At 37.7% G+C, this 27,802-nt stretch overlaps 1 protein-coding gene across 12 annotated transcripts; it reads left to right on the top strand.

The window, feature by feature from the left end:
- Positions 1–3,638: 3,638 nt before the first annotated feature.
- LOC148183442 (heterogeneous nuclear ribonucleoprotein K) lies at positions 3,639–25,185 on the top strand. Of its 12 annotated transcripts, none has more exons than XM_088061565.1 (16): positions 3,753–3,770; positions 6,410–6,481; positions 6,590–6,669; positions 7,509–7,618; positions 9,198–9,254; positions 10,684–10,727; positions 11,690–11,762; positions 12,357–12,470; positions 13,482–13,610; positions 14,112–14,419; positions 14,743–14,797; positions 21,176–21,226; positions 23,079–23,100; positions 23,175–23,257; positions 23,684–23,853; positions 24,628–25,185. In XM_088061565.1, exons 3-16 carry the CDS (start codon positions 6,621–6,623, stop codon positions 24,659–24,661), a joined length of 1,299 nt encoding a protein of 432 aa, XP_087917691.1. In that variant the 5' UTR covers positions 3,753–3,770; positions 6,410–6,481; positions 6,590–6,620; the 3' UTR covers positions 24,662–25,185. The 12 variants fall into 12 exon arrangements, with proteins under 12 accessions (XP_087917696.1, XP_087917690.1, XP_087917691.1 ...); XM_088061569.1 differs by lacking the exon at positions 3,753–3,770 and adding an exon at positions 3,966–4,053 and having other exon boundaries at positions 7,521–7,618; XM_088061563.1 differs by lacking the exon at positions 3,753–3,770 and adding an exon at positions 3,966–4,053.
- Positions 25,186–27,802: the final 2,617 nt, after the last annotated feature.

The raw sequence follows: 27,802 nt of genomic DNA, 5'->3' as shown, positions 1-27,802 counted from the left end.
TTGGTGCCACTTTGTCTCTATTGGACACTCGCGGTTGGGTTCTTTCTCCCCTTGAACTGAAATTGATGAGAGAGAGGCAGTTTTCTGTTGTTCAGACTTGGTTGTTTATTCTTCTTTTATCAGCATTACATGCATACAGGGTACAAGGAGCTATGTGCACCAAGACAGAAAGGTGCAAAATGGCTAACAAAGATCTTCAAGGTCTTTTATATGTCCATTTACCCAATTAACAGATGCCAAGTAAATTATTTTTTCTTAATGACCCAATGACCCAACACCTGTGTGCTGCACTGCAGCATATTCTATCCAATCACCTACTACTACCCAAAAACCTCTAGAAGAAGATGAAGAAGAAAGAAGAAGGACAAGAGACAACGCCCTAAATCCTCCATCTTGTCTTCTGTTCTCTAAACTAGTTTAAACTACAAACTTTAACTTTTTTACCCAGTGACTTAAGAAAACTGTCTAATTTACACACTTACATTTTCAGTTTTTCTACTTAACTCTAACAGTTGTCTCCATGGTGCTATATGAAATTCAGTGCTTTCTTGGGTGTCAGAGTTAGGCATCACAGATAAAGGTATATATCTTGCATCTCTGACCCCAACACCCATGAGCAGGTGATGTCCAGCCACTTCCTTGGAAGTAGGGTTTTACTATGCATAGCAGTTCCTTCAGAAGACAAACACTTTAATAAAGAATGCCCCCCTCCCTTCTTTTTCACTTTTAATGCTGGTCATTACATCATCTGGTATGGAAGATCCCTTTGGTCACTTTGGGTCAGCTGGCCTGGCTCTGTCCCCTCCCAATCCCTTCCCCAGCCTATCAGCCTTTGGGGGCAGGGCAAGGTTGGAGAGAGCCTTGCAGTAGCTAAAACATCCCTGAGTCATGGATACCCATTCTAGCTACAAATAGAAAGCACAGCACCATGAGGAAAGTTAACTCCATCTCAACCAGACCCAATACAGCCTCTCAGAAAATAACCCAAAGATGCCTTGTACAGTCATGGCTTGCTCAGGTTTTCTTTTGAGAAATAAAAGGGAGGAGAAGGTAAAAAACCAAGGAATTCATATATTTATTACTTGTATGGAATAAAGCCTTTAAAGGCTCATGCTTTACAAAGATTTCCCCTCTTCTACTTCCCTCTATTTTTCCCATGCTTTAACATCTATTATTTGGATGATGAAAAGGCTTCCAAAGAATATACAGTCCAATAAAAAAAAAAACAACAAAAAAACCCCAAACCAACTCATAACTACCAATTTTACATTCTCTGCAAAAAAAAAACAAGGAAAAGAAAGAACAAAACCCAAGCAAACTATTTCTGATACTCTATACACAGTAAGGTGTATCCTTTGAAAGTGACTAAAGGGCTTCCACAAAAATGTTTTCATTTATGCCTTGTTCAGCTTGTTTTTTTAAAATACAATCTAAAAGGAGAAATAAAAAATTTCAAAATTAAGGCAAATGTAAGTATACATGTACATCATCTTTGGAACACAGTAACTATTTGACTACATTGTGAAAAGGTTAGACTAAAAAACATGAAGAGCTAATGAATAAGGATGGCTGCGGGTTCAAAATTATTAATAATACTTAACATGCCAAAAAATAGATCCCCTGTATGATCCAACCATTCTTTTCTGATAGTAAGAGATATTAGAAACAGTTGGAGGGGTTGGCTTTGTTTTTTTTAAATAAGTACATAGCTTTTAATTCCATTTATATATACACTTTTTCTCTCACATGAATATTTAGGAAATAATCTTTAATTTCTCTACACTTTAGGTTCTTGGCATTATTTTAAGTGACTGCACCTAAACAATGATTGTTTAAATGTACTCAACCACTTTAAGATAAGGCTAGTCATGTCCTATAGCTACCTTTTAAAATCAGGTAAATAATCATCTTTGAAAAAAGTGTAAGAATTACCTGATTTGTTCTTTATTGTTTCCTGACAGTCTCTTAACCCAGATCACCAGTCAAGAACAGAGGATTTTGCAGAATAAGAGTGATACATGAATATTTTAAAATCAAGACAAAAAAATTTAAAAGTTTGTTTCAATATTATCACCATAAGAAACAAACTCATAAATTCCTACCTGCTAAGACATCTCTCACTTTTCCACTAATGATTGAGAGAAAAAAGGCATACCACTTAAGTTTAAAATTTAAATTTCAATAGTCTTTCAGGGAAAATTTTGCCTTAAATATTTCCCAATGCATAATCTAAAAGTTTGCAGATGTTATTTATTCAAACAATTCTTCAATTGTTCTAGATGCCTTGCATCTGCATCCTGTAGAATTAATAGTGTCTTTAGACTGAAAAAGGATTCAACTCTATAGTCATCACAGACCTATCAGTCATCCTTGACATTTCTGTAAACCATGCTTAAGCTTTGGATGTGAAATGGTATCTTTTTCAACATAATCATTTCAGGCAGTGAAAATCCAATCAAACTTGTTAGAACATCATCAGCAAAATCTACTTTGAGATCAACTGAACCATCAGAATTTTTTTTTTTTATACTCCTGGACTCATTGCTACTTGTGAGGTTTCTATTAAGAGTTAAAACATTTAACTTTGAGAATTGGAAATTATTCTCCCATCTCATTAGCACTGTGAAGAACACAAGTGAGAAGCCTCATTTACAGTATAAACAAGTTGGGGTCTGCATTTGTATCAGAGGTGATTTTTACACTTTAATCACATTAAAGCTTTGGAACTGACAACAGAAGGCTAGCCTGATCTATCAGTGTTATCTAGAGACAGACCAAATTTTGGTGGTCATTGTCTCAAGAACATCAGTGATTAATAACCTCTAGCTTCTTGATAGTTTTGAACACATCTATGCATGTTTAAATTGTATAACTGCACTTGGAACCTATTTATCCCCTAAAGAGGAATGACCAAGGAACTCAACCTCCCTACAGAATTTCAAAGAAAAAATACTATAATAAGAGTAAAAAACCACAGTTTTTGTCTTCTGACATAACCTGCAGCTAAGAAAAACATACCCTGCCTTTAAGCTCGCCCCAAAACTCTACCACTTGGAAAAAACAGTAGTTACTTACAGCAAATAACCCATTTGTTTACTCATCAACGGGTCTAATCCCTAGCATGTCACACCATTTTCGATAAGTTTCTCATGTCGTCCATGCAGTCCTTAGACAGCCTGTCATCCGCTTGGAGCTGCTACCCTGTGCCAAGACCCCCAGGGGTGGTAAGGCCAGCTGTCACCCCACGTCCCTGAGGACACCGACGAGCTGTAGTGGACAGCAGTGGCTGCTAAGAGGAGATGGCCCGCCCCACCAGTCACATTAAGGACGACACACGCCTCCCTACTCCTCAAACAGGCTGACCAGAGCCCAAGCTCCTTTTCCCCCACCCTACCCTCAGCCGAGCCACCCCACACATTTATCTGAGGCAGTGGGGGTGCCGAACGAGCGGGCGAGCAGAACCAACAGGACAGCCTACTTCCCATCACCTGAGTTGTAGATGAAAAGAAAGACGGGAATGCACCTGGTCTCTGTACGCAACTCCCAAAAATACCGCGCAACTCAACAGCCAATAGGAGGCGTGGCGCCACGCACGGCTTTAAGCATCGTAAGAACACTGCTCCGCCTCCTCCAGAACTAGAGAACAAGCACAAGACGGAGTTCTCGCAGACGCCATTTTTTTCAAAAAAACCCTCTGAGGTCGCTCTCCTTTACTGCCTTTTATTGTCTCTACTGTTCCTACCGCTCCTCTCGTGGCCCCCATCAGGCAGGTAAAACAAACAAACAACCTAGGCACACTGCGGCGGGTACAGCATGGATAGTACTCCTCCTCGTGATACTCAGGCCTGTCTCGCCGTGCTCTACACGGAGGGCGGGGCGAACTAGAGACCATCCCTGCCCTGATGGGCAGCTGCCTTACCCAACGGGGCCGCAGTGGGTCCCCCACGGGGGGAGGAGAGAAGGTGGTTGGGCCAGTCATCTGGCGGTGCTGGTGGATGTGTGTGTTGGTAGTAGGAGCTGTTCACCTTTCTCTCCCGTACGTGGTGGGTGCAGGTAAGCACGGTTTGGAGGGGGTGTTGCTTGCACTGGGGGTGGGGTAGGGGGGGATGGGTTAAGCCGGGTTGAAGGAAAATAAGCTGTTGATCGCACCTCTCCCGACCCTGTTGTGTGACACAAAAATATGGGAGGCCTGTCGCCACTGGGCCCCAGGATTTTCTTGGATTCTTGCAGGGACAGCGCGGGGTGGCGGAATTGGGTAGGTCTGGGGACTGCTGCGTGGAGAAGGAGGGGGCTGGGTGTGATGACTCCTTAACTAATGTGGAGTAGTTTTTGCAACCTGCGGACCCAAAGGGCCCCATCTGCCCTAAGTTAAAGGTGAAAAGGATGATTCGTGTCTGCCGGCAGCCGTCGCGCTTTGATGGCCTTAGTGCGAGCGCGGCGGCACAATTGGTGCCGCTCTCGGAATGGCGATGTGGTGGAGGCTGGTCACAGTAGCGGGTGCGTTCTAAGGCCGGGGGGGGGGGGGAGGGGGTGGTTGCTGCCCCTTTCTGGCGCCTACCTTGTGTAACTGTGGATGAGGGTGAGTTTTTTGGTAATTATGGTGGGGAGAGAGGAAGACGAATGAGGACACTGCTGCGGCCTGTCCGGAAGCAGCCATGTCAAAACGATTAGGGAGCGTTCTGCAGCAGAGCCTGCTTTTAAGGACCATGCCAGAGTTCTCGTGGTGGGGCTGTTGCACTCTGTTGGGCCTGCTTGAGCTGGGGTGAGGGCCTCTGAGTGCCTCCTTTGTGTCTCTCTGGTTAGAGCGGAGGAAATCTTGTGACCGCGTGGTGGTGGTTTTTCGGCTCACGGTTCCGCCTAGCAGTGGGTAGGCGCTATCACAGCGGCCGCCATTTCTGCTGGTCCCCGCTACCGCGGAGGTGGGTCTCAGACTGTGGGGGTTATGTAACGGCGCCTTTCCCCCTCCCACCTAGGGAGTGAGTTGGGATTTCGAGCGCTCGGCGGCTGTCTGGTTTTAGAAGCTGTGCGAAGGGTAAAGGTGAACGTCAGCCCAAGCAGACTGGCGCGTGGGCTGCGGAAGGGGAAGAGTCCGGGTGGCCCTTAGGCCCGGAGGGGGCGGGGTAGAGATACACCGGCATCTCCCAGCCCCCTACTCATGTCAGTGACTGCTTTATTCTTTAGATGTTTTTAAAATGTTGTTAGCCAGTTTAATCCTGCAAACTCCATTTGCACAAAAGGGCACAGCAACTAGTCGAGAGCATCTTGTCCTAAACAGTATATTACACTTCTTCCCCCTGCAGCTCTAGAATTCTGGGGAGGGTCGTAGATAAAATAGGGTCTGGAAGGGTTAGCCATTTGAATCTGGTGAAATTTCTCTTCCTGCCCTCATCCCTGAGTTCTAGTAGCGTCTGTTTGGAGACTTGGCTATTCTTTAGGCGGTGCTTTTTCTATTAGCTCAAATTTGTGGCCTGGAAATACTAGCATGTGCTGGGAAGGTGGTGTCTCAGCAGCGACTGTAAAAGAGTGCATGCCTACCGGCAGTGCTTGCTGTTAGCCTGCAAAAACGGGGTAACTTACAAATTAACGGATGATTAAAAGGACGGTTTAAAAAATTAAACGTTCCTCACTTTTTATTCGTGGATATGTGTATCAACCGTTTGTTCAGGCTATAAAAGTTGAGCAATAAAATCCAAAGGAGGGAAAATAGCGTTATTTGTCTGGCTGTTATCTGTACAAATTAATTTTTTAATAAGGTGCAAAATTATTCTGCCTGGACTTCTAATTTATTTTGCAAGTATTCTTACGTGGACTTAGCAAAAATAGTTCTTGTAAGAGGTACCTGTTTCACAAGGTCAAAAAAGTTTGTCTGCTCTTGAGATTCTTCATACATGTACGCAGAGGTTATACATTATAGTGTGCTATTTTTAACAGAATTTTTCAAGTGTGGCTTGTGTGTAACGTTTTGTTCATCTGTTATATTGAATGGAAGGCATGTGTGTAAGTTGATAGAAAACTTATTGTTTAGTCTCAATTTAGAACTAAACAATTAGCAGGTCGAAACATAGCATCTCCTAAAAAGGAAACTCAAGATATCGTATATAACATCTTAAAAGTAGGAACTGGATAATTATTCACTTTAAGTATCTGAAAATCATTCTCAATAAATGTGATTGCTTAAAACTAGCAAATGCTTGAAAACGAACAAGGTTGGAATATTTCAGAGTGTAATTGTGTATCTGTAAGCTTTTGTACTTTATTATTATTTCTCATCTTAGTGATGTGTTTGGCCTTGTTTTTTCATTTATAAAGAAAAGCTTTGCAGCAAAATCTCAGGTCAAAGCCCCATTTTCAGTTGTAGCAAGAATCAGACCTGTAAGTAAACAGAGCCTGATCTATGCTGTTTTCATAGGCTTCTGAAGCAGTAGGGTTTTGATCCTGCCCAGAACACTTGAGTTTTGCTCTGCAAGTATATATAAAACTGGTAAGTTCTAAAAGCAGGCATTTCTTCTTGCTTTTCCCATTAGTATGATGTAGAATTAGCCTTTCCCCCCACAAAATAATGTACTAACTCTTTTTTATTCTGCAACAGGTTTTACCTTTACTCTTAAACATAAGAGGTAATGGAGACTGAACAACAGGAAGAGACCTTTACCAACACAGAGACAAATGGTAAGTTTTTTAAAGGGCTATTTTATTTTGGGGGGAAGGAAACTTTGAGTCATGGTGTTTGTAACTATTTTGGAATGCTTTAACTGTATCAAATGCTTAATTTAATCTTTAATTTTTAAATGTCCCATGTGGCTTTACATGGTTTTTGTATCATGAATATGTATTTTTTCTTTGGGAGTATTTTAGTCATGGTATAAGTAACTAAAAGTTATAAGTAAAGATTTGAAAATATTTGATAGCTAAATGCTCAATACTTGTATGGATAATGTGATCACATAAAGATACTGTTAGGCATATCTATTACTGTATTAATTTATTGCAGTTGTTAGTTTGAAGGAATGTATATATATGTGAAATATCTCTAAATATTAGCTAAATGAAAAAACTGTTGGACATAATTGGTGAAGAAGAATTGGAACATCAGTATTGATTCAGGCCAGTTTTTTAAAGCAATTTGAAATACTGCTTTCCTACTGTTTCACCAGTATTACAGTATTGGACAAGGTACTTTTAATCTTTTGTGCTTTAAGGTTTTCCCAGTTGTAAAAGAAATACTAATTAGATGATGCAGCACTGTTGTAAACAGTGTTATTTTTTCCCAAAGTTTGCAAAATTCTCATTTCAACTGTAGTTTATAGATTTGAATGAATCTTCACTTATTGATATGTAGACTGATGAAATAAAAACCTGTTTCTGTGCTATAGATGCTCAGGGTAGATGTCAGAAGTTAGCAGTGGGCTAATGGGAGGGAATGCTTCACTAGGAATACAGTGCATAACTCGATATACAGTTTTATCATGACTTGGAAAGTTAAATATATATTTTTTTCTCCCCTATGGACCTGTCTACAGGCAAACGTCCTGCAGAAGATATGGAAGAAGAACAGGCCTTCAAAAGGTCTCGGAATACAGATGAGATGGTTGAATTGCGCATTTTGCTTCAAAGCAAAGTATGCTTTTAGTATCGCTATGTTCCTGCTTTATACCATTGCTTAAGACAGTGTATGTTGTGTATGTTTAGAAAAAAACTTGTGCTTTATTTAAAATTTATTTAGAAATATTTTTAAGTGTGCATGAATGATAGTAGAAGTGTATTGCAATCTTCAATAACTTTTTTCAAGGATGAGTCTAATGATCTATGGAACTTCTTTGATTTTAAAAAAATATACTCATTGAAAAAATAAAGACATAAAAATTATAAGCCACTTCTCATGTTTGAATAGAACAAATATTTCCAGGGAAATGACTGTGTATTAGTCTTTAGAAAGCAAGCAGTTTAGAAAATGATCAGCTTATAATTGTAAATTAACTATAAGTCAAGATGAGGACTTCCTCAAGATTTTAGTAATTTCTCCAGATTTAATAAATCTATATGTATCAACGGTAGGAAATAAGGGAGTAATGTTTCATGGATTGCAATTGCTTCATTGACTAGTAGAAATTGTCACAGTAAAACTGCTATTTATGCATCTCCTTTGGTATTTCCAGTTGATGCAGATGTTTGTGCTGTCTGAAGTAACTCAGTTTTTTGTCTTAGGGTAGGGGAATGTTACCTTAACTCTACATGGCGTTTCTAACGAATAGTCAAGTTACGTGGAGTGCTGCAAAATATTTGTGGTGCTGTTAGCATCATGTATGAACTGCATAGTAAATGCAATCATTTTGCATGTAGTTCTTGAAATAGCCTGATAAAAAATTAGTTTTACAGTTTCCCCTCTTGAATATCTTGAGTTTATTCCTGTTGGTTTTAGCAATTGGAGATTAGCAAGTGTTTATATTTGTTTTACATTCTTCAGACTCTACCTACCTGAGTGGTCAGTTGTGTTACGTAGGCTTCAATCAAAAGTAGTGTTTGCTCAAATGCTTGGAGTGGGAAAGTGAAATTTGCAAACATTAAAAAAAGTGATCAAATAAACTAGCAAAGTTGTTGACCTATATAACATGCATGGAATTCCAGAAGTTATTTTTTCAGTCATATGCTAATTATGAGATGGTTGGGGCCCTGAGCAACCTGATCTAGCAAGTGGCATCCCTGTCCATGGGGGGGGGGGGGTGTTGGAACTAGATCATCTTTAAGGTCCCTTCTAACCCAAATCATTCTGTGTTATACATGACAGATCCCAGGATAGACCTCTGTGGTACCCCACTTCTTACCAGCCTCTAGGTACAATAAGATCCAATAACTATTACCAATCATACAACCAGTTTTATTCATCTGCTTGTCCACCTATGATTCTATGAGAATACAGGCAGAATTACCTGGAAACTTAAATTTGAAATTGAAAAAATATTGCTGAGTATTTTTATCTCTGCATTGACTTTTTTTAACCTTTTTTTTTTCCCCATGGTAAAACCATGTCAGTTTGTTTTGATTTAATTTGAACCTTTCAAAAGGAAACAAGCCTCACCCCACCCTTAAATGCATCCCACAAAGTAATGCAGAAGTAGATACATTGTTCTTAGTCTTTGGTTCAAAAAAATAGTCTGTGCTGTTTTAGCCTAATGTAACTTTTGAAAACTATTTTCCAGAATGCTGGAGCAGTGATTGGAAAAGGTGGCAAAAATATTAAGGCACTTCGTACAGATGTGAGTATACATGAGTTTGAATCAATTTAACACCAATTCTTCTAGGGCGCTGCATTGAAAACTTGATTGCATACATTTCTAGAAATTGAGAAATTCAAACCTAGACAACAATAATCTAATAAGCCACTTATAATGATTGTTGGAGAAGATAACTTTAGTTTTTCAATTTGTCTTTTAATTGAAGCCTAGCTCAAGTTATGAGGGAGGAGAGGTTTATATTAAACCTCTGCTTTCAAACAGGGTTCCTCTAAATTGCACACTTAAATGAGTTAGCATCTCTAATTAGAAATATTGGCAAAACTTAAAATCTGTAACTACCATTTCCCATATATGTGAATCCATTATAGTGCTATTGGAAACTATCTCTGGTGGCTGGCTTAACCCAGCGATAAAAGAATTCTTCAACTTCCTTTAAAAGAACTCCCAAAACATAATGGTCCATCTATTTTTGCCTTAAAAGCGTGGACATAAAGCACAAAAACATTGACATTAAGGTTGCATGATTTAGATACGGGTATAGAACAGTAAAGAAACATTTTATTTTACTTGGAAGCATTTTTAAATGGTCATGACTTATTTACCTATTCATATTTTATGTGGGTTGACTCTTGTGATTAGACACACATTCAGCGTAAATGTTATATATTTATAAAACTTGGCAATGCTTCTTAAATTCCATTTGTTTATATTCCTGTACTTAGGATCAGCTACATTTTTTTTCAAGCAAGACTGTTCAACACAATATTTGCCAATATATCATCACAGAATCAGTTCCATCTAAGTTCACAAACTATTGCAACTAGAATTGAGGATTAAGCTGAAATGGTCAGGAATCATGCAAACAAACTTTGGCAGCTAGTGTTTTTGTTTGTTTTAAGTAAACACATCACCTTATTCCAGATAATTTAACTGGTCTGGAATACTAACTTTCCCAACTTGCCCAAAGTTTCAGTAATATGAATCTCAACAGTTTTTGTGTCTATGTTCATGAGCCAGCCTGCTACTGAAACATCATTGTTAAAAGTAAAGTGTAGTTTAGTCAGATAATGTAACTTGTGAAGATCCATACTGTTAAGCCACAGTTGATGTAGCAATCCATTATTGTGTTAGTCTTCAAAACAACTTACACTTGCTTCATTAACTGAGAGTAATAAGTATAGTTTGTATTAAATTAAAATTTATTGCTTTTCCCCCTTTTCCCTCTCCTTGTTTTTTTGGCCATATATCTCCGTTACCCATGTACTGGATCGACTTGCCCCTGCGTTGCCCACCATGACGTTGGCCCATCCGCCCCTGAACGCCCATGTGAAAACCCTGGTTGGCTATGCCCAAAAATGTGCTCGTTGCCAAACGGGTGCCATACTTGACAACTTCTGATTGAATGCCCATGCCCAATGCCAACATCCACGAACGCCAATGACCAATGCAGTACAATGCAAGTGTTTCAGTCCCAGACAGCAGTGGCCCCGAGCGGTATGTCCCAACAGTTTATGCCTCACTGCCTGATTAGAAAGAGAGAAATGTATTTTATTACCTGCCTTTGATATAAATAGTATCCCCTTATAGACCGTGTATTGTTTTTTTTTAAATTTTTTGTCTTATTTTCCCCATTAAGTCTTTTTGTCACTGAACTTTTACATGAGTTGGCCACCCAATCAATCCACTTATTTTATTTCAATGGAAAGAGCACAGCTTCAAGTGTTGTATATTTACTGTATTATAAATCAAATTGTTTCAGGAGTCTCTTGCTCTGGTCTTTGTGGCCCACCTTTCTCCCCCCAGCATTGTCCGTTCATAATTATTTCTGCTGAAATACTAACTCTAGTTCACTTTTCTTCACTTCTCATTTGTGTTACATTTTTGTTTGTTTGTGGGCTTGTTGGGTTTTTTTTGTTTGTTTTTTTTTTTGTTTTGGGGTTTTCCCCCTTGTATTTATATTACATTTTTTGTAGAGCCCATTAGTAGTCTAATTTTTAACTGGTGTCTCAACCTTACTCCAGATATAATGTTGACTATTTACATATCCCCACCTTTTCTACAAAAAGGTGTGCTAATTTTACCAATGTAATGGTAAAGGAATACTAAATTAGTGGAGGTGGGGAAAATGAATATTCATTTATACTTTAAGTTTTGCATCAATTTCTTGACTGGTTAATCTGTCTGAGCCCTTCCAAAAGCTCTTGTGAGTTCTCTTGCTCTCTCTGCAAGACCTACCTAGCCTTAAATTCTTATATTCATTATGCATATATATTGGAGATAAACAAAGATGCATGTGTTGTAAATACAGTTAACAGGTTTACTTTAAATGGGTAATATTAATTCTAAGGTCTTCTGTGTAGTCAGTCTTGTTAGAATTTTGTGTATGATTATGAATACTAAACTTATTTCTGCTACTTTCCAACTTTATGTTTTCTGACACTATGGCCTCTTAACAGTATCTTGAGTATAAGTGCAGATACAGAGACAATTGGAGAAATCTTGAAGAAGATTATCCCTACTTTGGAAGAGGTATGTCTCTTAGGTTTGTTTCTTTTTCAGAGGTATAAATTTAGATTTTAAAACAAGATAATTCTAGATGATTGCATCCTATTTTTAATATATTAAATTAGAAAGTAAAACCCAGCCTTTTTTTGAAAGAAGACCTATAGCTCTCAATGTATTTGTTTGCATTGTTTTTATAGGGGAAAAAGAAAATTTCTTCTTAGAAAATTAATATTTGGAACAGCCTCCTTCCCTTCAAACCACCTGTTTCCTGACTAGTTCCCAATTTGAAGTAGCTCTATTGTAATTTCCATTCTGCCTTTGCTTTGTAATCAAGTGTATTGCACTGTTTGGTATATTAAAATTCTTTACAACAGCAATAATAATAAAAGAAATAAAGCAAGCTAATTTGACATCACCTTGTATTGAGGCAAATTACTTTAAAATATGTGACTTTTTTGTTATAGCAAAAACAGTATTACAGTTCAGCAGTAAATTGTCATACCATGCTGTTTGGAGAAAAATCTTTACAAAGAAAATCAAAGTTAATATTTTGATTTTTTTGATTTTTCAATTATTTTTCCTCCTGACTAATATTTTATTCTTGTATGCATCTTACAGTACCAGCACTACAAAGGTAGTGACTTTGACTGTGAATTAAGACTTCTAATTCACCAAAGTCTAGCAGGAGGAATTATTGGTGTCAAGGGTGCTAAAATCAAAGAACTCAGAGAGGTACTGTTTCCTATTCTTTTCAGATTCTGCTTTTATTCTATAAAAAATTAATTTTTTGTGTTCATATGCTGTGAGTGTAAGCTTCATCTGTGATCTATGATCCTTAAGAACATATTTCATACATGAAGTAGCTGTTGGTGATAGAGCCCAGAACTACTTAGTGTATTAGCAGTAATCTTTATAAATAAAGAATACTTTTTAAAATTAAAATGCCATTCATCACACCTGGAAGGAACTGCTGAATAGGGTATATTGATGATGTTGGACACGGGAAAACTATTTAGCGTGAATGGATCTCCATAAACTCTTTAATGATAATTAATTAGCTGTTTGAATATTGGTATTAAAAAGTATGGTGGGGTTTTCTTAGGGTTTTGTTTGTTTACTTTTTGTGTTTTTTAAGTTTCACTACCTTAAAGGCCACTTTTTCCTTTGTGAAGGAATGAGTTTTTTTTTAAAAAAGCTAGTGGTCCCTTATCAATCTAGAGTGTTCTTTTTTGTCCTTTCCTCACATTGCATCAAAGGCAATTCCAGGTCAGTTTAGGCATAAGTTACTGTTTGTGTGGAATGAGGGGAAGGCAAGATGAATAGACATAATCCTGGCAACATTGCTGTCTTGCATCCAAAGCATATTTTTATGGAATATGGAGGCTTATATATCCTGTAAGCCTATAATGAATATGTGGTCCTTTTGCTTGTATTTGATTAAATAACTGTGTAGATGATCCATAATTGAAAGATTAAAAAAATCTAAATTTTTCACTAGCATTTCATACCAAGTGATGCCATTGCAGGTAGTAAAAATATAATATTTTAAGATTAAATTTGTTGTAAGAACTCAGAAGCCAAGCATTCACTTAAAGTGACTAGAAGTTGAATGATTTGATTTGACTGTTTCTTTTAAAATGTTCTAGTGTGTGTCTTACCCATTTTGTTTTCAATAAGTTTATAAAATTGTTTAAAATACTTCTATTTGAAGATTTTGGGGGTTGCTTTTCTTCTATTCAACAGAACACTCAAACCACCATTAAGCTCTTTCAAGAATGTTGTCCTCATTCCACTGATAGAGTGGTGCTTATTGGTGGAAAACCTGATAGAGTTGTGGAATGTATCAAGATTATATTGGATCTTATCTCTGAGGTAATGTGTCCTAAACTTACTCTTTCATTGGTATTTATGAAAGTCAGGATGATTTGGCTGGAAAATTATATATTTCCATTTCTATTTTTAATTCAGTGCCTCTTCTCCAGTAACAAAATAAGCATTGGACTGTTAGCACCCTTTGAAATTATTCCTGCTTGCTAGAATTGGAGTGTACCTTATTGAAGAGAGAAGACATTTTTGATACCAAGGGATTTAGTCATGCTTTACATATCCATAAAATAAGAAAATTTAAATTGGGGCAGAAGTGAGACAAATGTATGTGCCACCCATTGATAACAGCAATTTCTCTGTCATAGTTAAGCTCTCAGGAATCATATCACTACCCCTGCCTTGCTTCTGAGTACTGTGAAATAAAGAACATATACCGTATGAATAAATTCATATTTATATATTTAGTATAATAATATAATGAAATATGGTTATATCAGTGCTAACTGGTGGGAGGGGTGGTGTTGTTTTTGTTTTTCTGTGTCTTAGTCTCCCATTAAAGGACGGGCCCAGCCTTATGATCCAAATTTCTATGATGAAACATATGACTATGGTGGCTTCACAATGATGTTTGATGATAGAAGGGGACGTCCAGTAGGCTTTCCCATGCGTGGAAGAGGAGGCTTCGATCGAATGCCTCCTGGTCGTGGTGGACGACCTATGCCTCCATCAAGAAGAGATTATGATGATATGAGCCCTCGCAGAGGACCTCCACCACCGCCACCAGGCCGTGGTGGCAGAGGTGGCAGCAGAGCTCGTAATCTTCCTCTTCCTCCTCCACCACCTCCTCGTGGCGGGTAAGCTGTTGCATAAATGCACTGTACAAGTTGAGTAACATTTACTGAATTGTGCTCATGTTTCCAGGACTTGTTTCACACTCCATGTTGGTAGTGATTATGCAGGATTGAGTGTGCATTGCACTAGAAAATTTTGAAAAGCATTTGAATTTAATTGTTTCTGCAGTATCATCAGGACTAGTAGTTCTGTAACTTTGTCATTGAGAACTAGGCTAAAGCACTCAGAAATTCATAATTGTGTGCAAATTGTTAAAACTTGAATTAGGATATATATAAACTGGTTCATAACATGAGTCATGTGCTGCTGCTTTTTCTCATTTTAGAGATCTTATGTCTTATGACCGAAGAGGTAGACCTGGAGACCGTTATGATGGAATGGTAGGAGGTTAAATTTTTTTTGTTTAGTAAATACAGTTAGCACTTTGAGGAAACTTCTTGAACACATACATTTAAGTGTGGAACATGTGTGCTTCTGATAAACTTTGATATCTCCAAAATGTTTTGGTCATACAAATGGTCTCCTCAAGAAATACAACTGTTTGAGCTGTAAAGAGTATTTGGGATGTGATCTGCTGTGTGGTTTTGGTTTGTGGGATTTTTTTTTTGTTTGGTTAGTTGTTTTTCCCTGCCTACCATCAATAATGGAATAGAAACTTTTGTAGCGCACAGTCCCTGCAGGTTTTATTACACAGACCTTCTTGTAGACTGTTTCTTGTTAATCAGGATGACAGAAACAGAAATTGGGAGGCTGTTCAGATTAAGAAAGCATGTCAGAACAATATTTTCCAACATATGTTAACAAAATTTAAGAGAACATGAATAATATCTTTAAAGGGCTCTAGTTGGTCTGGCAGATAATTGCTTTTTCAATTCAGTTCTTTATGCCAATTTATGTCTGAAAAAAAAAAACTACTGTAATTTTAAATGGTTTGGAGCCAGGACCACTGAGAAGATGAATTTTAAATGAAATTAGATACATCTCAATCATGTTGGGGGGTGGGGAGAATTAAAAAATGCATAAAGATATTCTTCCACGTTGTACTCTGAAAATATGACTTCCTGATAGTCATTTATTGTATTCTTTATTGTATCCTCTTTCCTGGGAAGAGAAATTCTAGGTATCTAGGAGGTAAACCTCTGGTTAACAATTTTCTTTTTCTTTTTTCCTCCCCTGCCTCTGTTTGGCACATTCTTTAAGATGACAGGTTAGATGAGATTATTTTATTTTAAATAAATGGAAGAGAAAGTAGAGGAGCTATGAAATGGGCTACCTAAATGAGATTTACACATTGGTGCCTCATGGGAGGAAGAGGCACATACTGGAAGTACATATTGAAAGAATGTCAAAATTGAGGCACCAGAAACCTAGCAGAAATATTAAAATGAAAGACTTGCATTTAAAATTACTAAAACCAAACAGATCACCCCCACCCTCCTGAAAAGATGTAAACAAACCCACAACATAAAAACCAGCAAGTTGTCTATGCTACTCAGGATCTTAAGAAACTAGGAGTCATGAACTAGACCTCTAAGATCACTTATTTGTATTTTCATGTTTTCAAAGTTCAGGTTTTGTGTTTTCTTATTCATATCTGGTCAAATCAATGTCAGGGCATATAAACAGAGCAATCTGCCCTTCCTTGGGTATGTGGTTGAGCAGTCTTCAGCTTGGGCAATATTGTGTTCTAGTTCTGTTCCATTCCATTTAGAATGGAAAAATCTATTTGAAATCTAGTCTGACTTTGATCATGTTGACCTTGGCTTTCTTGACATGAGTTTCTACAAATAAATAGGAGTAATCTCTGCTCGTTTTCCATGTTCTGAAAAGCAGTTCTATTTCCTCTTCACAGTGGAGCTGCTCATGGCTTTGTCTGCTTTATGCATGAGTTTCATAAACAACCTACAATGAGGACTGCTTTCTGACACAGATCTTATTTAATTTCTAGTTTTGGCTAGCCATAATCCCAGTATCCTTAATTGTATAAGTACATGAGAAGTCTTTCCATGGATTGTGAAGCTAAAGCTAAAGGGGTCATACCAGAAATAAAAGGTCTTGAGCTACTATATATTTCATGTAGAAACCATTATGTAGTGAAACATTTAGAGTAAACCAACATCATTGTTGTTTGTGAAGTAATGCATGGGAAAGGCTACTTTCAGGGAGTAGGACTGCCTTTTTACATAAATACATGAAAAGGCAAGAATAGTCTCTTCAGACCAACATCTTGGAGATGTGGAATCTACAGAAATCCTCATTTTCTGCCAGATCTCTTCTCTAAAAGTGAGAAAGTTGATCAGACTTGTAAGATGGTGAACCAAGACTGGATGGTAAAACTTGACTTCTCTGAGATGTAACAAGACTGACAGTCTTATAAATTTGAAGATGGGAGGAAAAAATAGTGTGTGTGTCACTGTTGGACATGCAATGATTCACACAGACACGGCTCCTGTATGACAGGGAAAAAACTGGTTTTATTCTTACAACTTCAGTATTTATAGATTCTCGGCAATGACCAGGGATTGGATAGTTAGGTTCCCACCTTTCCAATCACACTGGTCATGTGAGATGTCTATCAAAAGACGTGTATCAGAAAGAATGTATACATATCTATGTTTACAGTCACTGTCCTGGGAAAGTTCTTAGAAATTATGTAAACAAGATCGAAAGTCTGAGTTTTCAGGGCAACGTGTGTGTGTATATATGTAATTTATTCTGAAGCATTTTACTGAAAAGCATACATGCATTGTTTCTCTTATTTACAGTGGTATGTATTTTAGACTGTAAGGACTCCAAATCAAATGTTTATGGGCCATGACAGCTATTTTGATAGCTGAGAAAACACAAATGCATTTTGGCTATTTCTTTTTTAACATCCCTATCCCCATGGGTGCTTTAGATATACAAATGCACAAAAACATATCAGGGAAAAAAAGAAGGTGAAGTACATATAAAGCTGTTTAACCCTCCTCTTCCTTTTTTTTTTTTTTTGTTATAATGGCTGATGCCTAATGCTTTCAAAGTATTTTTAAATTGGAGTTAAACAAGAGCTAAATCAGTGTCTGTTGTAGTGTATGTTCAGACATCTCATCTGGTTTTCCTCATTCAAATGATTCCTACTGCTAAATCATTATATTTATGTGTGTGTATATATATACATGTGTCTGTATTAGCATTTCAATAACAGTACATACCCTAAAAAAATATTAAACATAGTTCATGTTTTAAGAGACTTGATGTTAAGGAGCATGTAAAAAAAAAAAAAATAAAGAATGAAGAAAAGATGTTTGACACATCTATATAAATACTAAAATTAACAAAATTTCAATTTTCACTCTTCTGGGCCAAGGAATTTCCCATCAGTTAGTACTGCATGTGTGTTTTTGAATTGCATGCAAAAGGCAATAAATTCTTATCCATACTAATCATTTTGTCTCGTCCAGTCAGTCTCGTGTTTGGTTTTGATTTCATTTGCATTGATTACCAGTAGTAACTAGCACAAATGAGTCTGTAGAGAAGAAAATTGTATGCACCTAATATTTTAGGAATTGTTTTTAAATCAGCACTTATATTTTCCTAGAATCACAGAATATCCTGAGTTAGAAGGGACCCACAATGATCATCAAGTCCAACCCCTGGCTCTGCACGAGACACCCCAACAATCCTACCCTGTACCTGACAGCACTGTCCAAACGCTCCTTGAGCTCTGGCAGCCTTGGGGCTGTGACCAGTGCCCTGGCTTCTAGTGCCCAACCACCCTCTGGGTGAAGAACTTTTCCTGGTATCCTCCCCCGACACAGCTTTTTGCTGTTTTCTCAGGTCCTGTCACTGGTCACCCGAGAAGAGATCAGTGCTGCCCCTCCACTTCCCCTTTTGAGGAAGATGTAAACTGCAATAAGGTATCACCACAGTCTTCCCTTCTCCTGTGACCTCAGCTGGTCCTCGTATGGCTTCCCCTCAAGGCCCTTCACCATCTTTATAGTCTGCCTTTGGATGCTCACTAATAGCTTAATATCTTTCTTCTAGTCTGGCACCCAAAACTGCACACAGGACTCAAGGTGAAGCCATCCCAGTGCAGAGCAGAGTGAGACAATTGCCTCCCTCGACTGGCTGGTGATGCTGGGCCTGATGCACCCCAGGACACAATTGGCCCTCCTGGCTGCCAGGGCACTGCTGCCTCATGTTAAGCTTGACATTGAGCAGGACCCCTAGGTCCCTTTATATGGCACTGCTTTCCAACATCTCTTTCCCCAGTCTGTACATCCAGGGTTGTCACATCCCAGGTGCAAAATCCAGCACTTTCCCTTGTACTTGATATGGTTGGTGATGCCAGTCCTCTGATTTGTCAAGGTCTCTCTGCAGGGCCTCCCTGCTTTTAAGAGTCAATAGTTCCTCCCACTTTAGTGTTGTTGGCAAAGTTACTTAGTATACCTTTGAATCTTGTGTCCACGTCATTTATGAAGATGTTAAAGAGAACTGGCCCTAAAATGGAGCCCTGTGGAACCTCACTAGTGACAGGTCACCAGTCTGATGTCACCCCATTCACTATAACCCTTTGTGCCTGACCCATGAGCCAGTTGTTTACCCACTGCATGTAGTGGTTATCTAGCTGTGTGCTGGACATTTTGTCCAGAAGGATCCTGGGAGAGACAGTATTGAAAGCTTTACTGAAATCTAAAATGATCATATCAACTGGCTTCCCTTGATCAAGTGGGTAGGTTACCTTGTCATAAAAAGAAATCAAGTTTGTCAAGCAGGACCTTCACCTCATGAAGCTGTGCTGGCTGTGACCAATGAATGCAATGCAGTCATTATCTACCAGGTGTTTTTCAGTAACTTCCAGAATAATCTCCTTAATTTTACCAGGCACTGAAGTGGGACTGACAGGCCTGTAGTTTCCATGGTCGTTTTTGCCCTTGAAAATTTGGACAATTTTTGCCAGCTTTCAGTCAGCTGGGACCTCTCCAGATTCCCAAGATCATTCAAAAATCATTGAGGGAAGTCTCGCAATGACATCAGCCAGCTCTTTGGGTACTCTTGGATGAATCTCATCAGGCACCATAGATTTATAGGGATGCACCTACAGCAGCAGATCCTGCTCAGCTTCAGGGTCAACTGGAAGTCGATCATTCTTGCAGTCATGGTCCTCCAGCTCAGGGCACTGGAACCTCCTTGGTCTGTCATCTGAATTGAAGACAGAGGCAATGCATTAAAGACATTTGCCCTATCTCTGTGAGGTGGCCATCTTCATCCTGTAACAGACCAATGTTATTTATGGTCTCCTTTTTGCTATTGATATATTTTTAAAAACTTTTCCCCCACAGTTCTGGCAGCTTCAATTCCAGTTGAGCTTTGGTTGCCCAAATTTTCTCCCTACCGGGGCAAGCAGCATCTCTGTATTCTTCCCATATCACCTGACATTGCTTCCACTGGTCATACACCTTCCTCTTTTGTCTTAGCTCCAGAAAAAGATCCCTGCTCAGCCAAGCTGGCCTTCTGCCTCACCTGCTTGACTTCTGTCATTTGGGAATTGCCTGTGCCCTTAGGAGGTGGTGCTTAAAAAGTGACCAGCACTAATGGACCCCAGCACCTTCCAAAGCATTTTCCCAGGGGACCTTACTTGTTCCCTGAGCAGCTTGAATACCCCTCTCCTCATGTCTGGGGTTGAAGTTTTGCTGGCACTTTTTTTCTCTTGCCAGAGATTTTGAACTCTTGCTTTGTGGTCACTATGGCTGAGATGGTGACCAATTGCCACTTCACTCTTGAGCTCCTCTCTGTTAATGAGCAACAAATCAAGGAAGGCTCCTTTTGTAGTTGGCTCCCCTAGTACCTGTACCATGATGTCATCCAGGTGTTTTAGGAATCTTCTGGCTCTGGTTGTGCCAGCTGTGTGGTGTTCCAGTTAACATCCAGCAAGATGAAGTCCCCCAAAACAACAGGGGCAGTTGATTTGGAGGTGTCTCTTAGTTCCTTAAAGAATAATTCATCAATGGTGTCATCCTTTTTTTAGTGTGCTATTCATATCATGTTGCATGTTTTAACTCAGCCAAGGCCTTTGCTGTAATAGTAATTTGAAGTGGATACTACAAATTATTTTTATCATTTTCTTGATTTTTTTTCCCAATATTTGTTAAAGAAGACTGAAGAGATGCTATATGTCACACTTAAGAAAAAAAGAGTAATTGTATTTCCTATATAATTAGGCAGTAGTAGATTATTAGTTTAGCTGTTGGATATATGAGGTATATGGAAAATAATAAAATATGAGAAGCGATGTCCTTCCTGCTTGACCCATTGGTGACGCAAATATATCAATGACAATTATTTGTTTTATTAAATTACTTTCCTGATTTATTTTTATGCATAAGAGAAGTAGAAGGTTTTGGTATCTGTGAGTAACATCTTTTACTATATAGTACAATTCTAGTACTTAGAGGTAAAAAAAAAAACAACCAGCTGTTCAGGCTTTGCTCTGCCCTTAACTGTCTGACATCCTTTGTGTAAGAAGAAAATCTGTTTACACCACAGAAACAAAGAAAAAGGAAGTGTGACCAGTAACAGTTCCCTAGCAGTGAAAGGGAGTAAATCTTGTAACCAGTCTGTTATTTACTTTTGAGCCTTTGTAGTAATTTCAGTAGTGCAGAAAAATGTATCTCTATATTGCTGTGTGTGTTTGCCAAGTTACCTATAAGCCTCCATAACATGGACTTAGTTTGGATTCATTTCCTCTTTTCTTTCTATTATATTGTCCCTGGAAGATGATGCAGTGTCATGTAGATGCCTGTGATGACATGCAGCCACCAGAGTTGGTGAGTGTGCTCATGCTTTTATTTGACTAGTTTAATAGTTTATTTTTGAGGAAAATAATTTGAATTGCTTAAGTGATAACTGGAACTTTTTGAGATTGAATGTAGTTAGTGGCAGCTCGCACCTTTGAAAAATCCCTAAAGCTATCATTGTAACTCAGGTTATTAGCAGTTTATGTCCTGAACAGCAAATCCTATACAGGCAGTTAATGTTCCCCAATGGAAGCAAGCAGCAGCACAGTCAAGAGAAGCTTTTCTGTTGTATTGTCTCTTTTGTACCCTATTTTACTGTTTCTGTTGTAACTTTCACTGTAACTTGCTTTGTCAGCACCCTGTAGGTGCATCTATTTAGCAATATGTTTTATTTTAACTTCATCATGTTGTGCTTTCCTCTGTTTCAAGCAAGGAATGCTAAAAGTAATTCTTTATTTATAGTTCTGGATAAACTTGTGCATTACCTAGCCATATATTTGAAAGTATTCTATTTGATTTGTGTTTATCAAACTTCTTACTTTTAGAGGGTTTAGGGAGGAAAGTTCAAAGGGTATCAGCAAGTGTTTATGCTGTGTAGAAGATGGCAAAGTGCCACCAAATATTAAATGTTAGTTCCTAGCTTACATAAACATTGCAGTTAGAATTGCTCATCTGCTGTCAAATTAATTTGCTGTCTTGTAGTCTGGGGAGGGGAAGCAGCAGAAAGGATCAAGAAAATGATTGTTCATTACAAGTTAGCCCAAAAAAGAGATTTCCCTGGGCAAAATACCAGCAGAAATAGGTAAAAGAGTATGTGTGGAATATGCAGCTCTGATCAGTCTCTAAATTAAGTTCTAAGCAGTGTCCTTCATTGTTTTGTATTTTGCACTCCACTACAAGCTCTTTTTATATTGTATTATGGTCTGTATTGCTAAGCAATGTGATTGCACAACACAGGTTGCTTAGAAACAGATGAACAACTTTTTCTGAATAGCTTCCATTTTGATGTGGCTCTAAAAAGCTGACAGGTGTTTGGTTTTTGTTTTGGAAAAAATTATTGCATTACAATTTCTGTAAACCAATAGTTCACACAGAATCCTGTATTTCAGTGTCATCAGTTGAATTCTAGAGAAGTGTGCACATCTATTTCTGCTTCTACAGGAAGATTAAAATGAGTGTGTGTGTATACAAAAGGCATTAGATCAAATTAAGCACTTGATATCAAATACCCATCCTAAAAATAAAAGCAGTCAGGAGTGCTGCAGTACAGTGACTTGGATTTGTTATGTTATAGTTTTAGCAGAACAGTAGTAATAAGTACCATGATTGTCCCTTCTAAGATGCAAAGGATTATTGCATAGTCTGAATGGAGAGACAAGTTGTAAAGCTATTAGAGTTGAATTGGTTTTTCCTCAAGATGGAGTAGGAGGGTTGACAGTTACTGGGTAAATGTCTTGTCCCAGACTGAAACGTTAATTTCTCCTGAGCTGTATAGGTAGTAGTAATAAGGCTGAACTCTGATCTTTGGATTTGAATGTTAATTTAGCTCAAGGGTCAGGAGTAGATCAACATCAAGAGCTGTTTATTAACTGAATTGATAAGGTTGCTTGGTAAATTGGTATGGCTGGATCTTAATGACTTATTCTTGGAGATTTTAACAGAGCTAGCTAAAAGGTTCTTATTAGATATTCCTCCCTGCCCTCTTGTTCCTGGTCTGCCCTCTTCCCCACTGTCTTTAATGACACTTAGATTAAGGTTATGGGTTAGGATTTTTGCATAAAATAGGCTCAAAGTTAACAGTATGATACTTGAGATGAAAACATGTTAATGAATCACAGCTGGTTTTACTATTTAAGGTTTTTCTTTCTCTTTTTCCTTATAGTTTGAGGGTGGCTCTGGATATGGTAAGTTTTTATACAGAACTTTAACATGCACTTCATTTAGTCAGTAAGAGGCTTGATGCATATGTTTAAATCAGACTATTCTTACACAGGGGGCCGTGGTTCATATGGAGATCTTGGTGGACCCATCATCACAACACAAGTAACAATTCCCAAAGATGTAAGTGAAGCTGACTTGCTTTCCAGTTGTGTTTAAATAAATAAATAAAAAGTCACAGCCTTTTCTTAGGCTATGTAAGTAAATCAGAAGTATTCAGTATGGTTGACAAGTACTTTAATATAAAGCAAGTGTTTCTAAATCATCAAAAGTTTATTCTTAAGGATGTTTGTTTTGTCTTGACTTTAGAGATTGTACTAAACTATTTTTTAATTGTTAATATTCAATAATAGAGACGGTCTTATATAACTTGGTTCTTCCAACTTTATCACACCTGTGTTTAATAATATACATTACAACAACTGCTTTGAGGCTGTAAAAGAGTAAGCTTCCATTGTAACTCTTAAAACTAAATGGATGGAAGCTACTTGAACAGTACTGTGCAGAGAAAGTTGTATAAAGAAATGAATGCTTTATTTTCTCCCCTAGTTGGCAGGTTCTATTATTGGAAAGGGAGGCCAGAGAATCAAACAAATACGTCATGAGTCAGGAGCTTCAATCAAAATCGATGAACCACTAGAAGGCTCAGAAGATCGAATAATAACTATTACAGGAACACAGGACCAGATACAAAATGCTCAGTATTTACTGCAGAACAGGCAAGTTGAAGCTTAATGCTGTCCTTACTGTAATTTTTAAACTGACTTTCCTACTACTACATCCTAAAGCTCTTCTTTGTAATATAGTTTTTAAAAGACAGGATTTAAGTAACTATTGAACCTAACTTCTCTAGTGGTAGGTCTGCCTTGATTCTCTTCTCTGTTCTAACACAAATGAAAATTCCCTCAAAACTAATCTTGATGGAAGACACCTTGGCCAAGCAGTCCTCTCATTTCTCTGGTGAAAATTGCTGCAAAAAAATTACTTGTAATTAATTATATAGAACCTGTAGAAAATATAGAAGATTTCAGTGGACGTTGGTCTAGTGCTGTGTGGAAGACTAGTGATTTTGTTGTTTTTAGATAACTGACAACAAATCACAGTCTGCCATATGGCACAGGCCATGCCTCTACAGGACAAGTTGAAATCAATTGGTGCTGTTATGCAGCATTTCACACCTTGCTGGCATTACTTTCTCTTCTTCTGAATATTAATAGTTTTGGACATAGTTTACTTAGTTTTGCTTTAATAACATGCTTGCTATCATAGCATTTTTTAACGTTTACTTGAATGTTTGACTTTAGATTACTAATATTTAAATGTGCTTTAAATAATTATATGCCTATAATTATTAGTCATTAACCTTTTAAAATTATTTACTTTAAATAGTATTTGGAATTTGTAGTTTAATCTTTAAGAATGCCATTGTAAATATTGATGCAAGATGTATGGTCAACCATTCTAATACATGCTTTTTTCTTTTTCTTTTATAGTGTGAAGCAGTATGCAGATGTTGAAGGATTCTAATGCAAGATTATTTTTTCTTTTTTATAGTGTGAAGCAGTATTCTGGAAAGTTTTTCTAAGACTAGTGAAGAACTGAAGGAGTCCTGCACCTTTTTTTTTTTTTTTTTTTTTTTTTTTTAAATATCTGCTTCTGTTTAAATAGCCAACATTCCTCTGCTTCATAGGTGTTCTGCATTTGAGGTGTAGTGGAATCTGCTTTTCGCCAGATGTAATGTTTTAGTTCATTACAAATATTTGGGGTAGGAAGAGGTTGCACAAGACTAACACTGAAATTTTGAAACAGCAGCAGAGTGGATTTTATTTTTGTTCAGTGGTGGTAAATTGTAATGTGTTTTTTTTTTTTCCCTGTAGCTATTGTGAACACCCTGCTTTATGTACACTGTAATTTTTAATTTTTTTTTTTTTAAGGGGGGGAAAGAACTGGTTGTTCACATGTCCCTGGTATCATTTGAGGGCAGTGTGCAGAATGTAATGGTCTTTTTTAAGATGTATTTTACAATTTTTAAATAAATTTAGTGAACCTAATATTGGTGGACATTTTTTTTATATATGTAAGGTAATATCTAAAATAGATACACCCTTTCCCCCCCACCCCCCAAGAAAATGCGTACATGAAAGTTGCTGTTAAGCTTGCTCTTGCTCTTCTGCTTCTTTGAGATAGACGGAGTTACATGTTTTTGGCAAATTAAAGAAAGTGTGAAAACTAGCTTGACTTTGCTATTTGGGGAAAAAAAGTAAAAAAAAAATGCTAATGTGTGAAATTTGACCTTTTTTCATATTTTTGGCCCCCTGAAGTATATATATATATATATATATATAATCAAAAATATTTTAAAACTGAGATGCCACTGAGTTAAGTGGGTTAAGTACACCCGGTTCTACACAGCTTGCTTAATGCAAATATTGTTAAAAATAGCAGTTAGTGAAATGAATGAATTGGTACTTTTCAGAGCTTTCATTTTTGTCAGATAGAAACTTTTATGAATTGACAAATTGGCAGTATCTAACTTGATTTTCATTGTATACAGCTTAAAATTTCTTTGGTTTCCCTATTTCTTTAGCTCCATAGGAAATATTTGTGAGAAATAAAAAAAATAATAAAGTACTTCTGTAAATTTCATGTAATACCTTGGCATTTGTATTTATAGTTTACAAGTTTTATTTTCACTTCCTAAATAAAAGTAAGAAAAAGAAATTCAAGAACTTTGTAAATCTCAATGTGATTGATCCAGATTAAGTGGATTATTTCACTTGGGGGGGTTGTGTCTTGAACATTTTATTTTTCTCATCTTTTTGAATCATATGGAATAATTCCTCTCATAACAAGGAGCTACACTTACAATGTAATAGGAAAGGGCAAGGAGCTAAGAGATTACCTACTTAGCAGAGCTATAATCAATCCCTAGAGAACACCCAAAACCTGCTTTTGACTAGGGTAAAGGAGTATGGCAGTTTTCCCAGTAAATAAACATACATGTAGAAGTGGCATTCCCTTGGGAATGGCTGAATGTAAATTAAATGGAGAAATTAGCAACCTAGTAAAAAGGGTCAAACAAAAATGCAAATTAAAGAAAAACATGGATGCAGGATTTTTTTTCTATGCACTTCTATACTGTGTCTATGGCTTGTATTTTTAAAATATTTTAGGGAAAAAGCTGCACAAGTCAATGTATGGGAAAATGTGTTTTGTTTTTTCTGTTTAATGGTCTGCATCTTTAAAGAAGCTAACCTATTCATACAAACAAGTTATGCACTATTATAGCTTTATTGAGAGACCACCAGCTTATTCACCACCCTTCACAGAAGTAATTGTGAATGCTGTTTATTTCTATCTTTAGCACACCTTTTATAGGGTTCAGGGTCTGCAGGCTAAGCAAGTTACTATTGGCTAATACACACAGGTTTACATTTTTTCTCCTGTACACAAGGATATTTTGCTTTACTCTCTCTTCTGCAGGAAGGTTTCAAGGACTTTAGCCTTTAATATCACGACTTATTTCAAAGGCTGGTTTGTGCAGACAGGCCTTTAATAATATATAAAATATAGCAACAATTCCCCCTTTCTCTTTTTGCACAAACCAGGCTTTGGATGTGACTCTGTCTATACTCTTATGAAGACAAGATAACATACAACTTAGACTGTCATCCCAATTAATATTATAAGTAAAGTCCGTCCCCCTTCTAGCACAAGAGACCTCAACCATCCAGTGATGTCCCAGCTGGCGAACCAACTTCCAATGGGGTCACTATCTTCTTTCAGGGCATGCAGCCCATCCTGTAGCTGTTGTAGTTGCTCATGGATGGAAACTGAATGATCAGTAAGATCCAAGCAGCACATGCCTTCAAACTCCTCACAACTGTGTCCTTGTGCTAAGAGCAAAAAGTCAATTGCAGCTTGATTTTGTAATACTGCAAGATGTACACTACTCACATCAGCTGAAAGTTCACTTAACATTGTGGATATTAAGTTCAATTTTCTTAGTCTAACAAGCGAGCCTTTTTAGAGTTGCTAAGCCTTAATTCATTCAGACTTTGCTTTGACTGATATTTTTTATTTTATCAGCTACATTCCGCAATTGGTGTAAGCTTGGATGAAACAAAGTAAGTTTCCCAAGATAACAGGGTCGTCTTCTATGTGGACTAGCAGGAATCTCATTCCATGCTCTATCTCCACAGATTAGGAATATGGAACTAGGTAATCGCTTTGGTAATTGTCCTGTGAGATTGCACCACAAATAAAGGCTTTACTTTCAGTGGTAGTAACGAGATCAACTATAGGGTTGACTGCAGCCCAGTGCTGCATTACTTTGTTGGAATGACTTTTTCTTGGGGGTTCAAATATTATCCATCCACCTGAGGTATTGGTGGAACCTAACAAGTCCAATTCTTCTGGGAGCACTATAGTAACATTAAGAACTTTGATAATTTTTGCTTGCCAACAGGCTTCAAGTTGTCTTAATGTGGAGCCAACAGTGCAACTGCACTCTTGCAACATTGCCAATCGATTCAGTAGAGTCTCATTACTAACTTAACCTTTAAATGCTTGAGGATCCCATTCAGGGACTCCTATGAGGACAGGTGCGAAAGGATCTCCAGGTGTGGCTAGGCTCAGACACATTAATTTTTGCCCAGTTCAATGTGC

This window comes from Pseudopodoces humilis, chromosome 12 (genome assembly GCF_049639895.1).
Source record: "Pseudopodoces humilis isolate 2021_Gansu_Grassland_sample_001 chromosome 12, ASM4963989v1, whole genome shotgun sequence".
NCBI lineage: Eukaryota > Metazoa > Chordata > Aves > Passeriformes > Paridae > Pseudopodoces > Pseudopodoces humilis.
The sequence above is the reverse complement of the archived record's forward strand: the minus strand, read 5'-3'. Positions and strand labels throughout refer to the sequence as shown.

Bases quoted from the DNA above. Each gene is read 5' to 3' on its own strand.
- LOC148183442 (XM_088061564.1), top strand. From the start codon at position 6,621: ATGGAGACTGAACAACAGGAAGAGACCTTTACCAACACAGAGACAAAT. The intron at 9,255-10,683 runs GTGAGTATACAT...TGACCAATGCAG, and splicing joins TTAAGGCACTTCGTACAGAT to TACAATGCAAGTGTTTCAGT. The intron at 11,763-12,356 runs GTATGTCTCTTA...TGCATCTTACAG, and splicing joins TTATCCCTACTTTGGAAGAG to TACCAGCACTACAAAGGTAG.